The 16,492-nt window shown below is 42.2% G+C and overlaps 1 protein-coding gene across 2 annotated transcripts in view; it reads right to left on the bottom strand.

Moving 5' to 3' along the window:
• The window catches only part of LOC119651248, a 213,365-nt gene extending 199,308 nt beyond the window's left edge, over window positions 1–14,057 (bottom strand). For both annotated transcript variants that reach the window (XM_038054729.1, XM_038054728.1), the window contains exon 1: window positions 12,845–14,057. In XM_038054729.1, coding sequence (XP_037910657.1) covers window positions 12,845–13,061 — 217 coding nt within the window. In that variant the 5' untranslated portion in view covers window positions 13,062–14,057. The remainder of the gene's footprint in view (window positions 1–12,844) is intronic.
• Window positions 14,058–16,492: the final 2,435 nt, after the last annotated feature.

Raw genomic sequence — 16,492 nt, forward strand, 5'->3', positions numbered from 1 at the left:
TAGTTTTGTGATCATATGTTTCAGTCTCAAGTTATGACGCGTCAAAGATGGAGTCCATCAAGCAAGAAATTCGTCATATTTTACGTTTTTACTACCTGAGAGGTAAAAATGCAGCGAAGGCGGCCGAAGAAATTTGTGAAGTTTATGGGCCCAATACTGTAGCGTTGGTTCGATCGATTTCGTTCTGGTGTAGTCGATGTCGAAGATACACCCCGTACTGGTAGGCCAATCGCCGTAGAAACCGATAAAATCGTCGAAATCATCCAAGTAGACCGACATGTGAGCATTCGCTCGATTGGCCAGGAACTGGGTATAGGCAATAAAACCGTATGGAACCATTTGTAGAAGATTGGACTCCAAAAAAGCTGGATGTTTGGGTGCCACACGAGTTGACGCAAAAAAATCTCTTGGACCGAATCAACACCTGCGATGCACCGCTGAAACGGAACGAATTCGACCCATTTTTGAACCGGATGGTGACTGGTGATGAAAACTGGATCACGTACGACAACCTCAAGCGAGAAAAATCGTGGTCGAAGCACGGCAAGCCGGCCCAAACCATCGCCAAGCCCTGATTGACGGCCATGAAAGTTTTGCTGAGTGTTTGGTTGGATTGGAAGGGAGTCATCCACTATGAGCTGCTCAACTATGGCCAGACCCTCAATTTGGTCCTCTACTGTGATCAACTCGACCGTTTGAAGCAGGCGATTGACCAGAAGCGGACAGGATTGGTCAATAGGAATGGTGTTCTGTTCCACCAGGACAACGCTTGGCCTCACACATCTTTGATGACCCCCAGAAGCTACAGGAGTTCGGATGGGGTGTACTATCGCACCCACCGTATAGTCCAGACCTGGCACCAAGTGATTACCATCTCTTCCGGTCCATGCAAAACGCTCTTGGTGCTACTAAGTTAGCCTCAAAAGGGCTTGCGAAAACTGGCTGTCTGAGTTTTTTTGTAAATAAGGAGGGGGGATTTTATAACGGGGGGATGATGAAGTGGTCTTCTAAATGGCAACAAGTTTGCGAACAAAACGGCGCATATTTGACTTAAATCGGATAATTCTAAGTATGTTAAATAAAGCGTCAAATTTCGATCACGAATACGACATTACTTTTTTGATATGCTATACGAAAATATTCTGTCACGCTTTACTTATTATTGAATTTATATTTATAAAGGTTTTAACGATACTACATATGTATATGTAGGAAAATCCACTTCATATCTGTTGTATGCAAAACCTGTGTACATATAACCAATCGCCGGAATAAGGAGTAAGGCTATAGCGAATTACAAAACTGCATACCGTTAGCAATCATTTCAAGTTCACCGAACTATTCATCTTTTTTTGGATACGATTGCATGGTAGGCACGCACTGAAGATATTTTCAAACGTTTATATAAATACATACGTACATATATACTACATGAGTTTTCAACGCATTTTTAAATGAGGCGTCAATGAACATTGAACAACATTCTTAAGTGGTGATTTCAAAAAAGGCAGAACCATTGCGCATCATCCTAAATAAGAGAATTTACCACGGATCGTCTGCTCCTCGGCCAATGGGTCTGTAAACAATAATTCACTTTTACACTCAAGTGCAGTATTTCCATACTTCCCTTCAAAATTTTAAATTATTTGTTCGTCAGTTCCTTATGAAAATGTATGCAATGTATGTTACCCATTTTTCTCATCAATAAAGATAATTTCAAGAGCAGTTTATCTCGAATCAATATTCCCAACGTAGTGCGAGTGAGTGCATCAAGATAAATTTCATTTCAAGAAAAAAACTTCAAAGAAAAAACAATAACACTAACGCAAGCCAACCTACTTGACTGAAAACAGAATTATCAAAAACAGATACAGATAGTACATATAAGATTGAAAAGTCTCTTCAGGGGGCCCAATCTTAAAATGTGTAAGAAGCACTTAACATGTTGCTTGAGAATTATCGATGCCAAAACAGGTGTACCGAACCAAAAGTTTTTCACCGCATCAGACGTGGAATTGAGAGGAAGGTCGTGTACAACTATTTGAGGATCCGATGTTTTGAAAATCACAGAAAGGGGTTGTTTACGGAGCCGAAAAATAGAATGAATCTAGTTTTCAAGTAATTCTTGGAAAAAAGTGTGCTATGCGTGATTGCTCAAGTAAGGTAAATTTTTCCTATATTTACGTATTTCAGTTTGATTTCCAAATATAGTCACTTCCATATGATAACACCGAGAGTGACTAAAACGCGGTTTCTACAAGGAACCATTGTTACTGTCGCAAGCTGCAAATATTATTGACGATAAGCATTTCTGCGAAATGTCTGCTTACTTATCAAATATGAGCGAATAAATACAAGAAAAAACCTTTTATTAGATCAGTCCAAGGTCATAGAGTATAAAAACGTGATTGGAATGTGCACGATAACAAATCATTCATTTTACCAAGTCAATTGAGCAACCTTTTAAGACAGCGCTTATATAGCAACAGTTCAGATACAAATATTAAGCGATATCCGCATCGGAAGTCTACTCAGCTGCGTCACTAGTCCAGCAAAGACGAAACGTGTGTTAAAACTGATTTTCTAATTTGCAACAGATAGTAAACCACCAAGTCAAACAGGTAACTAGAGGCCCTTCCCATCACCCGTCAAAAATGTCCCGCATTTTTCTTCACAATGAGGAGAGAGGTACCCGTCGTAAAAATGTTGCACTCTGGCCATAAAACCTTCCATAATTCATCCCGAAAACATATACATGTGTACAAGTACGACTATTTTGCAAAAAGAAAACTTGTACGAGACGTTCTAACAAAAAATACTAGACCCAGAAAAAAACACACATTCACCTTAGATTAACCAGCTCAGAGGTTCGTAAAGTATAGTAAAGACCTGGCACAACTTTTGAAAACAAGTCCGACTTAATTGATGGAGAAAAAAATGAGAAATTTACTATTATTTCGGGAGTAGTATCAAAATCAGCAAAACGGAGTTTACTCTTTAGCAATTGAAGATGAACTTATCTCAAATTTCAAATTATGGAAAAGAAGTATCTTTGATACCGGGTATCATAAGACATCATACCAGCGTTTTCTAGTGTCCTGGCAACAAATACATCCCATATGGCTATAAAATGATGACTAACTCAAGAAATACAATTTTGACTTTGCGTCTTTACTTTGCTTAAGTTACTGCTTGGAAATGGTGAGAATTTTATGGAGATCGAGGACGAAATGAATCAAACTGAAGATTGGTGTTATTGGATTTGATTTTCTGATAGTGGCTTACACATAAGCACCAGATATTCTTATACTAAATTATATCTAACTTACTATTACAATAGTTTGGCCTATCCGTTCTTCTCTCTGCTTTATATTTATATAATTGGTTTATACATCATAACATCATTACTTTCAAGCACTTTATCATTTACATTTTAAGTTGGCACCACCTTAATTGTCATACATAGCAATATTTTAGCGCCAAATCATCATTAGCATCTGCCCAGCGTCTGCTTACATAAGTCAACTTTTTACCCTTTTGTCGTTTTATTGAGCAAAGTTCCTTTGGAATTTTGTGGTGCTAGCGATATTTCGTGTGATGCCAGGCCTGACGAGAGGGGGGTGAATAGGAGGACTCCCCAGGACCTGGAGTTTTCTCGGGGGCCCAGAATAGAAATTTCAATGAAAAAAAGGAATAGGAGAGGCCTCATACAATTTTCAGCTTAAACTCGTATAATTTTCACCCCGGCCCCATTTTTCCGCATGGTTGATGATTGCCAATATTGCAAAAAGCCTTTGAGAATTCTGCTCTATCGGAAACTCGGGCGTACGAGTGGTATTGAAACTTTCAAAGTGGCCGTGGTAGAGGTTTTGGCTTGTTCCGGACAAACGTCAAAAATTGAGAGAAATCGTCATTCCAGCCTAAGAGGGGTTGTTAATGAATTTGGCATATTAGGATATGAGATCGCTCAGTATATTGTGGTGGAAATTTGTGGTGGAATATGAGACATGTCGTATCCCGGCTTGTCCCAGCGGAACTGAATTTCATTCAAAAACAAGATTGAAAGACGGTTGCTGAGGACATGATTTCTGAAGGGAATACTGGCCCGACCTTCAGAAAACGCATAATTACTGGTGGTGGACCGTGGGTCTACGAGTTTGACGTCGAGATAAGTCAAAAATCCGAGTGAAGCCGGAAGGGCTATCTCTTTGCCGGCCTACCAGTGGTCCTTCGGCGAGTGGGAAAAATACTGGCACACGTGTGTTGCTTCAGATGGATAAGAGATTAGACTTTTGTCTGCTATTTGTAGTCTAGCCTAAAATTGATAGACAAGTAGCTTCCTCCAAACTACAATTTTTAGTTTCCAATGTATTAGGTTGTTGCACATGAAATGACCGATTTGGTATTAAAATTTGAAACGAGTGTAAAGCTTACAAAAATTTATTTAATTAATCAAAATAGGTGCCAGTCGATTCAAAACACTTCTCCCAGCGAGATACAAGAGCATGTATGCCAGTTTCGTAGATGTCCAATTGTCGGGTGTTGATAAACTCGTCGAAGGCAATTTTGGTAGCCTCTTCATTCCTAAATTGTTTTTCCGCCAAAAAATGATCCAAATGCTTAAAAAGTGGTAGTCGGTTGGCGAAAGGCCCGGTGAATATGGTGGATGAGGCAGAGTCCCATACTGCAATTTGTTCAACTTTTGAACCGTTGTTCTGGATACATGAGGTCGTGCATTGTCATGAAGGAGCATCACACCATCTCTGTTGACTAATCTCGGCCGTTGAATACTCAATTTTTGGTGCATTTCCTCGAGTTGGGCACAGTATTTCTGTGCATTTATCGTTTCTCCAGGTCCCAAAAAAGAATAGTAGGTAACTCCAGCCGTATACCATCAAACAGTCACTATTACCTTCTCCGGATGGAGGCTCGGATTCGACATATGCTTCGGTGGTTCGTCAACATCTAGCCATTGTGCTGATCGGCGACGATTGTCGTATAATATCCGGACCGCTTCTGTTACGGGAAAGCAAAGAACTGCAAATTTCCATTCGAAGCGCCATGCTTTGCTCTGTAAAGGCATGCGGAACCCATCTATCGAGCTTTTTCGCCTTTCCAAGTTGTTACAAGTGCCGGGAAACGGTCGAATAGTGTACGCCCAGTTTCTCTGCAATGTCTCTCACAGACTGACGTGTGTCGGATTCGACTACCAAACGCAGCTCGACGTTGTCAATCGATGGTCCTGGATGTCCACGTGGCTCACTTCGAAGGATTACGTCGTCTGACCGGAATTTTTCGAACCACCGCCATGTGGTACAACCCCCTTTTGCATGTATGGCATGTATTTGTCGAAGAATGATGTAACTCACTGTACGTGTGAGTATTCACAGTTCTCACCTTACAATCGAATTTGGTGCCAATCGCTATAACCATTTCGAAGAAAAATGTGTGTGATAGACAGACAGACAATAAACCGATTTTAATTAGGTTTTGTTTTACATATGTATAAATCGGGGCATATGTATAAATCGGGAAGCTCAGATGAAGGATTCCCCTAATGATATCAAAAAGGAAGGGAATATTCCAACAATGTTGAGCTCTATGACTGGGAACAATAATCTATCGGGATGAGTTGGAATAATTGGACAGTTTTTTATTTTTCCGATACTGATATTTCGGGAACCACTTGTTCCTGCTACACACGTAGAACTAAAGAAGGAAACAATTGGTACCCGAAACATCAGTATATGCGGATCAAAATAAAAATGCTAGCAAAAAAGAAAAAAAAATCTAATTACTTAGACTAATTTAATCGCTAGAAGCTGGGCGCTTTAGGTATAAAAGGTTTTGTGTTTCCCTATGTAAGAAACTTTTTGTGCGTCGCAATTGCACTTGCAGAATAATTTAAAATTCAAATGCGTGCCATTTTTCATCAGTCATTTGCTTTGCAAAATACACTATCCATTATAGTTAATTTCATAAGCTTCACACTAGGAGTTCAACATGATTAACAAATGTGAAGAAGTTCGCCTAAAACTGATACAAAAAAGGACTCACCTAATAGCGGCAAAGGGCAAAAGGGCTGGGGAGAAGTAGCTTCTTCATACATGGGATTTTAATATTTCACTCGAATGTCAATTATTCTCGTTAATTATGACATTAGTAACTTTTAAAAGTTGGTAATATACTATTATTAAGTTTATTTGAGCAGATATTGGGATGGGACATATTTTGAAGCCTAGATTTCATACAAGCACATGACCCTGAGTTTTTTCACATATTTTGGGTTGATTAGTTTCCGAAAATGAGTCTTGTCTCACTGTAAATGTGCACATTTTAGTTCCTTACTCGCGCACTTTGCGCAATTTATATAAGATTTCACAGTTCCCATAGTCCACGAAATTTAGTTTGAATCAGTGTAACCATTTCGGAGAAAAGTGCGTGTGACAGACAGACAGACAGACAGTGAATCGATTTTAATAAGGTTTTGTTTTACACAAACCTTCAAAATCGTAAAAGGACATCTGTAAAGAAAAATTAAATGTTGGAGTAGTTTTCAATCTCTAGAAACGTGCGTCCAAGATACCTCAGGCAGGATCAATTGTATATATAACATTGCTACGGTTTGCATTAAGTTCCAACTCCGAAGGTTTGACAGCTGCGAAACAAACAAAGGAGATGAAACATTTTTGTGTTTATATACTTATAAAAGTCTGGAATTCTTTTTGGAAAAAGTTACCCTTTTAAAGGTGTTATTCGTACAGGTTTATGAATGCCAAATTTGGGGAAATAGTTGAAACTGATTTCCCTAGTGAAAACCGAGCACCTAAATAGAAATGGTGGCAATTGCTGACCTCCAGTTTCGCTAGTACTAAGCGCAACTGCAAATAAATTCCCAAACACACATTTTTGTAGGAAATTTGGAAAGTTAGTGTCTTATATCCTCATATGTCATTAACATCAATCATGTGCCTTAAATCTGAGAGCTCTAATCGACCCGAACAACTCGCTAACCCAGATGTCGCGATTGACGGAGGGAATGTCTTCAAAGGGTTTCGTGCTCATCTGATAACTCTTTCTGCTTCGGTTGATATGTGATGTATGACATGTGATAGCCCAAAATAATTCAGACGTTCCTGCATGCTCGTTACATATGGCGCCCAACGTGGAAAGCCATCATACTTTTACATAGTAGTACATAGTATTGTAAGTATTACTTTTCTACAGTGGAATAAGCATTAATACTTACAACCGGGCTTCATTTGAATGAGGAGCACGAAATCGAAACACAATCTTCATAATTAATAAGGCAACAATCATGCCTCCTTTTTTCATTATCAACTTCAAACTGTCCATTTCACGTTGAACTACTGTCAGTCAAAGAACATTAACTCGTTAACCTGACATCAGTAAATAATAAATCAATAATAAAAGGAAAAGGAGTGGACACATCAGTAATAATAAGTGGCACAAACTCCGCCGCAACCAGTCCCAAACCCGGTTGTGAAAGGAGCAGCGTCTGAGGGGGAAGGTGAGGAAAGTGCAGGAGCTTTTCAGTCTTGCAGATTACGCACTGCGGAAGCTATGACCACACGTGGCAGTTAGGTATAAAATGCAAGTCCATTAATGAGAAGAAGGAGAAACTTAAGGTCCCGTACGGATAACCGATGGGAGTCGTCTGACTTGGTGATTGCGTCGGGCTCCCGTAATGAGCAGCACGGCGTTGAAACCACTAGTCGTGGGGTGGTTCGACGTCTAGGCGCTGCGACGACCAGGAGCATTGCTCCGCCTGCTGCAGCTGTTTCGCCACAATTTGTAGTTGAAGTGGACTGATGAAATGAATCTCTTCTTCATCCTCTCCTACTACGAAATAACAGCAGAGGCGGGTACAACATCTTACCGTCCCTTTTTGCACCAGAGATTCATCGAGCGTTTCCCGCAATTCGCGCACGTGACTGTGTACCACCTTATTAGTGCGTACATTTGAGGGTGCTAATACCTCAGAACCTATTCATATATGGAGGGGCATTTTCCAGGGGGATTCGTTGAGTCGCTCTTTGTTTTGTATGGCACTGAACCCCCTTTCATGGCTACTGAATGAAGCTAGAGGGCATGGTTTTGCAAAAAAGTATGGCTTACGTGCTAAGTGCGAACTGACACACTTGATGTACTTAGATGACATCAAGCTGTATGTTGGTACTGACGACCATCTTAGAAGTCTGTTGCGACTAATAGACATGTTCAGCTATGATATTCGGATGGAGTTTGGATTAGACAAGTGCCGAGTCCAAACCATCCGCAAAGGTCATCACGAGCCGCATGCCGGACATAACATTGGTGACCTCTACATTCAATTTATGACCAAGACAGACTTCTACAAATACCTGGAATTCTGCAAGGAACCCATGCTATAGTTGGTGATCCGAAGGATGCTTTGCTGTCCGAATTCCTGCGACGTGTGAGGCGTGCTGAATGTATTCGCTATCCCTTAACTGGCTTATGTATTCGGAATATTGCATTGACGAAAACCGATCTGGAAAACTTTTAGCGGTGGATACGGACTACTATGTCCAAATTCCGAATGCATCATCCAAACTCTGCCGTGGAGCGGATAAAGCTGCCTCCTGAGGTAGGGGCATGGTTAACGTGGCGGCACAACATCGTCGCCAAGGAGCAGGCGAGTCTCTTGCATGCGGCTGTTTGTAATACAGACTGACCCCACTTAACTTGAAGGATCGATCTTTCAATCCTTTGAGTGGGGTGAAGTCGGACCAAGAGTGGATTGATGAGTGGAAGTCGAAGGGAATGTACAGTAAACACGTGACAGTCATTTGCTAGGTAGAATCGTCCACGTCTAAATGTTTGGCACTTAGTGCTAGTAATAGGTAAAATCCGGGATCAGCCGAGATTGTGACAACTCGGAAATAAATGACACAATAACTGTATTATCAAGGAATCTGTGAAAATATGTCATTCGAAGTGGGTATCAATGACCGGAAAATGTTAAAACTTCTGTTCAATTGTGCAGCTAATACTGCTACCATGCTTGCTACAACGCCAACTGCATGTCTACTTAAACGATATTCTTTGTATAGTCAGCCAATGGTGAAGGCTTTGCTGACACACATACACAAATCGAGACTAGTCTGGCATTATCTCTAAAAACGAATCTCCCTGCCAAAACAAAGTAATCTTAATGTACAGCACATGGAAAACACAGAAGAAGAAATAGGTAAACAGATAACTTTGGAAAAATCATAGAATTTAAGCCTTCTCTGCGCTTAAAACTGAACAAACATCGAATAATACAAACGTTAGATGAATCGCCCATTTCCTTAATATTCTATATACTGTATTCTACCCAGCGAAACAATGATGTAGATAACCTTAAATATTAACAATAAGAGTCATAATTTGAGAGGCTGCCCATCTGGGCAAATGGTCCCGTGCCTCAGCAGAGGTGGACAACATATAAGAGCTAACATGCCATCCTTTATTTATTTATTTAATTTAACGGACAACAAACAGAGTAAACCCCCATTACTTATTGTTCTCAGGAGGAGGAGAAAGCAAAAATCGTATCCTACGTTTAAAACTACTTAAAGTAGAGAAGTTAAAAGGAACAAGCTGTTCTGCGTTGTAATTTCGGCAAAGCCTAGGAATCGGGGAATGAAAGTAGACTTCGAGCTCTGCGAAGGCCACGTTGAAAATGTCTGCGCTACGTGTGTTATAAGACGCAGGACGGCAGGTGATGTCGTCAGCGGGGGAGCAGTCCATCAGACCCGAGCAAAGTTTAAAAAATGTGCATAGATCTAGATAAGATCTACGCTGTTGTAGGAAGCGAAGGTTTAAAAAGCGGAGGCCGAAGAGGTAGTCCACACGAGGGAAGTTTTTCTTAAAGAAGAGGGAACGGGTGAATTTACGTTGCACATTATCACAATCACAATCACAGTTACGGTAGGGTGACCAGATCACGGAGCAGTACTCGATGGTATTCCTTACGAGGGAATTGAAGAGGGCTAAGGAGTCAAAATCAAAAGCAGAGGAGGAGCGAAGTATAAAGCCTGACAATTTTCCAGCTCGATTGGTAACTTCAAGGCAATGGGTGTCAAAGCGGAGCTTATTGTCGAAAATGCTTCCGAGGTCTCGAGTGGAATTTAGCCATGATAAGGAATGTCTGTTAAGAGAGTAGGAGAAACAAGTGACACTTTCTGACATTTAGCGCTAAATCATTAGTCGAGCACCAACGAACCAGAGTGTCCAGGTTAGATTGAAGGGAAACACAGTCCATTGGCGACGATGTAGCTTAAGGTCGTCTGCATAGAGCAAACAGGTACAAGTAAGGGGGGGAGGAGGGAAGATCGTTAATAAAAAATAAAAAGAACAAAGGACCCAGAATAGATCCTAGTGGGAGGGAGAGAAGGAGCGGGAAGTACAGCCGTCAAAAGAGACGCGGCAGGATCGATTGGAAAGGAAAGAGGCAAGCCATAAAACAAGTGGTATGGGAAAGTTTAGAGACGAGAGTTTGGATAGAAGTATCTTGTGATTTACAATGTCGAAGGCTTTAACAAAGTCAGTGTATATGGTATCTACTTCTTGTCGTGAATTTAGATATTTGGCGACAAAGTTGGTAAAGTTGAGCAGGTTGGAGGCAGTGGACCTACGTTTAACGAAGCCATGTTGCTCTTTCACTATGTGGTGGCCAAAGTGGGCGGACAACCAGTGGCTGACATATCTTTCCAGGATTTTGGAATAGGAGGGAAATGGGAACGTTGAAATCTCAAAAAAAAACTAACTGCATCGTTTCCAGAAAACAGGAACTTCTTCCTCGCAGTCTGTTTTTGACGTAGTTTTTGTGAACTTCAGTGGTGAACCAGACGGGATAAGAGTGTCAGCACTTAGGAGAGCAGGAAACGTAACAAGGAAAAAGATTAGATAAAATGGTATAGAAGGTGTTGAGTGCTTGGTCACACCTAAATGAAGAGTGGAGGGGGACCCAGTTGATTGACGCCAGGGCTGAGTTCAGACCTTCGAAGTTCGCCTTATGAAAGTTGAACTTGGTAGGCTTGCGAGGGACAGGAGAGTGGAGTCCGGACATCTGAGCATCGAAATCAAGAGCAGGATGAAAGGAAGTAAGGGAAACAAAACGATTAGGACCTCTGATTCGAAGAAATCCTCGTACAGAGAAGGCGGGCTTAGGTAGGGAAAATATACACACGATATGATAAAGGAACATACGTTTGGCGGAAAGACACGTATGGTGACAGAATCGTAGGTGGCGGAGAAGGAGGAAAAGATGATTTCGGCACGGAGCAGCTATTAGGGCGCCTCCGCCAGTTGTCTTGCCAAGCGCAGCGCAGTCTCTGTCACAACGAAAGACAGAGTAACTTTCGAGGAGCTTAGAATCTGAAATCCTGTCATCCAGCCAGGTTTCACAAATGCAGATGATATGATGTTGGAATGCTAAGGCAGACAGTTTAAAATCCGTCAGCTTGGTCCTTAGAACCCTTAAATTTTGATAAACGAGTGTGTATAGTTGTCAGAATCATTTAAGTTCGGCGAGGCAGGCGTGCGGGCCGAAAATGTTCACGAAGCTTATTCGTCTGATAAGGCTTGACGAAAACCCCCTGTGGCCAAAAGGAAGATTGGACGATAGCGTCGAAGTCGTGGGGATATGTCACTTTGAAGGAAGCTATCACTCAGTCAGCAGAGCCATATTTCGTGAGCTTCACACATGAAAGAGGTGACAGAATTGAATTGCTTTTGCTTCTGATATAGGTCAAAATTCAATTGGACGTGGTGGAGTAAGCTAGCCTTGACACGAACAGCTGTTTCGGCGGCGAGGAGACGTTCAATTAGGGGCCGCTCGGGCGACATGAGGTCGGAAAGGCCTGCGGTTCAGCGGTGGTGGACGTCGATGTTGCACAGGAGGAAGCGTGTGGTGGTGCTAATGCAGCGACTGTAGGACAATCGCCAGAGGTGCGTAGGGGAGCCGATGCTGAGTAGGGAACATGATGTCCCTCGAATGGAGGACGATTTTTCAGTTGACTAGCAGACGTCGTCGGGTTTATACAATCTTTTATAGACGCACTGGAATAGTGCGGGGCAGATAGAGGCAGAGAATTAGTCGTGGTGACTTAGGTATGACGCCAGTATTGTTGGCCGCAGTCGCCGACAAGGTATAAGCAGAGCCAGTCAGCGACATCTCAGGAGCTGAGACTACGCTGGGGCGCAATGAAGTGGCAGCTTGTAGGGGCATTCTTTAAATCAGCCAAGAGGGATGAAGACAAAGAGACAGCATAGAAGTTTTTTTTTTCTCGAGTAGCAGAGTGTACAATAGCTATCCTTAAGCAAGGTATTACCGACTGTGCAATCTACATTAGCCATAAACTTATATGAACTTAGGTACGCCAATAAAAGTAGATAAATTGAAAGAGCTTATCTCAATTAATTGATGTTGTTCTATTTATTGTTGCGCATTGGCTTATTCTCAAAAAGTATAGTAGTGAGGTAGTAGTCGTTCTAAAAATCAATTGTTGACCCTGACCGTATGATACCAAAAATATGTAATATTAAACAGAAATAATGACTTCATGTGAATGTAAAAAATTGGGGAAAACACGTTGCTACTCATGCGTTCGCTTTACAACAAAAGATGGTAAAGATTACATTTTCAACCCCGTCCCCGGAGGGACTGCGAAACCAAAAAATAATAGGGCATACCAAATAGGTCTGCCTAAATTGTCAGTCCTTCCTCAAATCCCAAGAGAAATACGACTTCAGATATCTTTGCCGCAAAACATTCAAAGATTTCAAATGTGAAATGAAACACTGGATAACCTACCTGTAATTGAACTTGTAGGCATTGAGTTCTCGGAAGCTGTTGTTACTGCCGTTGATGCTGCAAGCGTGGTCGTTATTGTTGCTGTACAGCAAAGACACGTGAATATAATCGCCACCAAGGGTAATCCGAACAGCTGGGTTACTGCCAGCGAGGGACACATAAGAGAGCGTCGATGATTGTGGAAAACTTGCATACTTCCTCCGCCTTGATATCCCATTGCGCACTTTCCATATCCTATCTGAAGCTAGGGACGAATTGGGTTTTCTTACTCTTCCTAGTTTGTATTGGGAAACGTGAAGCACATTCAACGAGTATTCGCACTATCAGATAGCTAGTAAGTTAGCACTGCACATAATCTGTATCTAATGAGGCGACTCAGATGCAAGGCTTTTGTTGTTATCACTACTCGAGGTGTGCACTATTATCCTGGGCCGACTATAGAGTTCTTGCACTCTTTAGATGCGTCGAACCACTAGGACGATTACTATAATAGAATGCCACTGCCGTAAGCACGCACAATTCCAGCGATGAATATATCTCCGTTGCGCTTGGTTGTCGGCTATTAGCTACGTATTATTATCTTAACCTTCCACTTGACTTCAATTTAGATAACCACTAATTAGCACAGAAAACATTTAATACCATCGAGATAGAAACGCATTGGGGTCATCACATAAAATAACAAAAACGACAGAAAACTAGGGGATCCATCCGTGCGACGAGCCGATGACGCATACCCGCCGTCTCTATATAGACACATCCACGTTCAGTCGCTCCCAGCCGAGGGGACCAACAATCTTTTATCTTTTCTTTATGGGGGTTTACGCCAAATTTCGCTCTCCTGCACAGAACAATTTCAACTTCTCCACATTTCCGTTCGGGTGAAATCCACTATGCAAACCGAGGTCGCGAATTGAATTTTGATATTTTATGCAAATTCTGATTAGAGCTTACCACCAAAGACTTGCGCAAACCGAAGATAAGTATGTTCAGCCTAACTGACACCAGCAGACCGATCTAATAACACAAAGATTGCTATAAGCAAACCATCGTTGGGACCGTTGCGAAAAGTAACAAAGCGAAGACTATCGTGCGAACACAGCGTATCCAAACCGACAGCTTAAAAACAACTGATCGCCCAGATTGTCCATGGTTCCGTCTGAGCCACTCGAACTGAGGCTGAGATAGATGCTGATCCGGTCCCGGGTGCCGGATGATCTTTGCCGTCTTGCATCTCTTGCTCAGCTCAGATCACCACATGTTGCACACAAGACGCTAGTGTACACATACGGAAGAAGTAAGCAAAAGCCACTGTCCACGATCTGCAGTATCTGTATCTTAAACGACTGGGTTACCGTTTGTAAATATTCCTCCCTAAAAGTATGCAACTTATGATACACCCTCGGAAATTTTGAGGCATCCACAATGATTTATGAACTCCTGACAACAACAATATTTGGCAATGAAAACAGTGTCTGGTTTGTATGCTAACATGTCAAGTTAGGATACCATGATTACACGACGCAGATGGATATTGGCGAAGGTTTGCAACTTTTGGTGGTTATCGCCTGTTTGTTGAGTCTCTGCAATTCTCGGTTTCACCATGGAACCGATTTACCACTTTGGCCTCAGGGAATAGGACCAACCTCTTCAAAGCACTCTAAAAGTGTGCGATTCAGAGTTTTCAATTGATCTTCTATTGCCAAAGGAGTCCTTAGTCGCCTAAGGAGCTCAACTTTGTCGCCAAGAAGTTCATTGAACTCTGTCCAATCCGTTTTCCTAGGATTCCGTCTTTGTATTACAGGCTGTTCGTCTGCAATAGTTAGACTAAATTCTAAGTAACGGTGATCTAAGAGTGAGACTTCATCTAGTACTCGCCAGTTTCTAATCAACTCTAACAACTTTGCAGTGCAGATTGTTAGGTCAATTACTTCACTTCTTCTAGGCCCCACGAACGTAGGGGCACACCCTACGGTCATGCGGACGGTAATGGTATCGCTCATAGATTTCGTCATCGTGTAGGCTACGGAATCGTCCATTCTCATGTAGGGGACCAAAAATTCTTCTCTCGAACGCGGCCAAGAGTTCGCAATTTTTTTGCTAAAAACCCAAGTTTCCTAGGAATACATAAGGACTGGCAAGATCATAGTCTTGTACAGTAAGAGCTTTGACCCTATGGTGAGACGTTTCGAGCGGAACAGTTTTTGTAAGCTGAAATAGGCGTAGCTGTTATCGGTTGTGATTCTCGACCCTAGATGGGAGAAATTGTCAACGGTCTCAAAGTTGTATTCTCCTATCCTTATTCTTCCTGTTTGACCAGTGCGGTTTGATGTTTTTGGTTGGTTGTTTTTCGGTGCTGACGTTGCCACCATATATTTTGTCTTGCCTTCATTGATGTGCAGCCCAAGATCTCGCGCCAATGGCCGCCTGCTCGATCTGGATGAAGGCAGTTTGTACGTCTCGGGTGATTCTTCCCATGATGTCGATATCGTCAGCATAGGCCAGTAGTTGGGTGGACTTAAAGAGGATCGTACCTCTTGCATTTACCTCATCATCACGGGTCACTTTCTCAAGAGCCAGGTTAAAGAGGACGCATGATAGGGCATCCCCTTGTCGTAGACCGTTATTGATGTCGAATGGTCTTGAGAGTGATCCTGATGCTTTTATCTGGCCTCACACATTGGTCAGGGTCAGCCTAGTCAGTCTTATCAATTACGTCGGGATACCGAATCGTTTTACCCTGGCTATGCTATCAGTCGACTCAGCTGTGAATGAGTACCTGAGTGAAATCAGGGTAATAATCTAGGGCGAGCGCAATGCTGACCACATTGCCTCCTAGTGTACCGTTACGGTCTTGAATGAAGTGCTCTAATACACTTCAAGGCCCTGATCCAACATGGATTGTTGCGCCAACGATTATTATTATTATGCTATCAAAGGCGGCTTTAAATTCGATGAATAGATGGTGTAACTGGTGTCCATATTCCAACAGTTTTTGCGTCGCTTGGTGCAGAGAGAAAATCTGATCTGTTGCCTCTTTGGTATGGACCAATGATGTTCTGAGCGTGTGGGGCTATCCGGCCTAGCAAGATAGCGGAAAATATCTTATAGATGGTATTCAGCAACGTGATACCTCTATAATGGCTGCACTGTGTGATATTTCCCTTTCATGTATGAGACAGATAATGCCTCGTTGCCAATCGTCAGGCATTGATTCACTGTCCCATACCTTGACCGCCAGTTGATGAACCACTTGGTGTAATTGGTCGCCTCCATATAACCATAACCGATTCGGCTCTAATTCCATCGGCTCCTGGCGATTTTTTAGTCGATGACTTGAACAGAGTGTTTCTCCTATACTTGATGGTGACAGTATTTGTCCGTCGTCTTCAGTCAGCGGGACCTCCAACTCGCCGATGTTCTGGTTGTTCAGTAGCTCATCAAAGTACTCAACCCATCTCTCCAATATGCCCATTCTGTCGGAAATCAGATATTGTCTCGGCAGAATGAGCATCGAGGTGTATAAGGCTTCATCCTGCTGGCTTGTTGGTAAAACTTCTGCGCCTGGTGCGGTTGCTCCCTGTACTTTTCTAGTTCACAGATTTGTTGGTGCTCCCAGGCTTCCTTTTTCCGTCTGTGAAGTCGCTT

This window comes from Hermetia illucens, chromosome 3 (assembly GCF_905115235.1).
Source record: "Hermetia illucens chromosome 3, iHerIll2.2.curated.20191125, whole genome shotgun sequence".
Classification (NCBI taxonomy): domain Eukaryota; kingdom Metazoa; phylum Arthropoda; class Insecta; order Diptera; family Stratiomyidae; genus Hermetia; species Hermetia illucens.